The 1,761-nt window shown below is 42.6% G+C and overlaps 1 protein-coding gene across 1 annotated transcript; it reads right to left on the bottom strand.

The window, feature by feature from the left end:
* Positions 1–498: 498 nt before the first annotated feature.
* On the bottom strand, positions 499–1,407 carry LOC140942032 (tetratricopeptide repeat protein 28-like). The gene has a single exon (XM_073391022.1). The coding sequence runs from the start codon at positions 1,390–1,392 to the stop codon at positions 499–501; it is 894 nt and encodes a 297-aa protein (XP_073247123.1). The 5' UTR covers positions 1,393–1,407.
* Between the last annotated feature and the right edge of the window lie 354 nt (positions 1,408–1,761).

Consider the following 1,761-nt stretch of genomic DNA (forward strand, 5'->3'; position numbering starts at 1 on the left):
CCAACTTTTCCATCTGGCTCTTTTGTCAAGGGCATTTGGTATTATGCTCTGCCGGCCGGAATTTCATTTCCACTTGTCCTGAAACAAACGTTTTTTATGATTCTGTTGATTGCACATATGAATAGAGCTTACTAACCATCTCCCAAACTTAATGCTTTTAAACTCTTTGGCTGGCGCCCCAGAAGCATGTAAGTTGTTGTGTGATCGGACTATAGAAAAATGTGAGCCGGGATTACCGGCTTGGGCTAGCTCCGCGCCTGGTTTGAGTTTTTTCACACAAATGAACGAAATTGTTGATCATCTTCTCTAGAGATAATGAACTCAATTGAAATTTATATCAGACATCTTTGTAGCTATTTACAACCCGACCCGAAGTTTCTATCATTTTTTTTTAACATAAAGTCTTTTCACAAGCTGAACCTGGATTGGTAGGGACAAGTACAGGGAAGGTGAGTGACAAAACCACTGTTAAAGTAAATAATTGTGATTAATTTATACTCACCTTAACTTGTGAAAATCCAACGTCACATCATCGCCAATTAACATAAAAGGTGCCCACTGTTCCACAGAGAAACGGTTTTCTCTCATCCACTTCGTGGCCTTGTGAAGAGATTCACTGGCACTTTCCCCACCAACAAGGTGCTCGTAGAAACGACTCATTAACTTCTTTGTTGCTTCGTCGTCTATACGACACAGTGCCACCAACACAGAACGTGCACCAGATCCTAAAAATGCGCGAGCAATTCCAACCACTCCCTCCGAACTGATCGGTCCTTTTGCACTGTGACAACAGCTAAGCACTACCAGTTTGGCTCGCACTCGAACTTGTGAAATTTCAGCCATTGTCAACAAGTAGTCTTCTTCTTGAGGGATCCTATTGCAGCAGAGAGGTGAAGGGGCGAGAATAATTTCACCTCTTTCAGGATCACCATGACAAGCAAAATGTATCAAACTCACTGAATTTATGTCTTGAATGACCGCCTGCTTCGTCGCTTGCTTTCCAAGAAGAGGTTGAGAGCCGACAAGATCTCCAATCATCTCTGCCTCCTCTCTTGCAAAAGACAACTGCCATCTCCACTTACGTTCTCCCCTGTAAAACACGAGACCAACATCAGGATCCCCTACTATTAGTGCACCAGTCTGACGGTGATAGTCTGCTGGACTGTCCTGAATGAGCTTGAGAGTCAGCAAAGAAGGAACGATTCGGATCCTGAAAGACTCTGATAAATACTTTCCTTTTTTGTCCTTTAGCGCTGCAAATGGAAGTTTGAAGAAGAGGCGATCAGGAACAATGATGATTTCGGGCTTATCAAGCAAGCGGATTACAGGGTCGATAATCATTTTGTAATAGTCAGCAAGAATATCAGGGGGCTCCTCGCAATCCTCATTCATAAGGCGAGACTCTGCAGGACTATCGCCTTGAGATGATTCGCACACCTGCTCCGAGCAAGTGTTTGAAGGAAAGCAGGGTCGTTCTTCGGACTCATCCGGAGTGAAGCAGTTTACCTGTCTGTAAAACTCGTGAGAGAAAAGGTCATCTACTCTGCTAGATGATGCTTTGCCTGAAGTATACTCATTTATGTTTACTCTCCGGAAAAATATAGCTTTGTTTACTTTGAGAACCCACAAATTAATAAATCTGCCACAGTATGAAATGTAAAGACAGTCACAGTTTCTCTCTTTTTTCACGATCTCTTCAAGATCACCCCATGTCTTTAAGTTGACTGATATTTTGTTTTCTACAAAGTACTTAGATGACAT

The sequence above is a fragment of the Porites lutea genome, chromosome 6 (assembly GCF_958299795.1).
Source record: "Porites lutea chromosome 6, jaPorLute2.1, whole genome shotgun sequence".
Taxonomy (NCBI): domain Eukaryota; kingdom Metazoa; phylum Cnidaria; class Anthozoa; order Scleractinia; family Poritidae; genus Porites; species Porites lutea.

Excerpts from the sequence above, each read along its gene's own strand:
- LOC140942032 (XM_073391022.1), bottom strand. The coding sequence starts at position 1,392 with ATGAATGAGGATTGCGAGGAGCCCCCTGATATTCTTGCTGACTATTAC.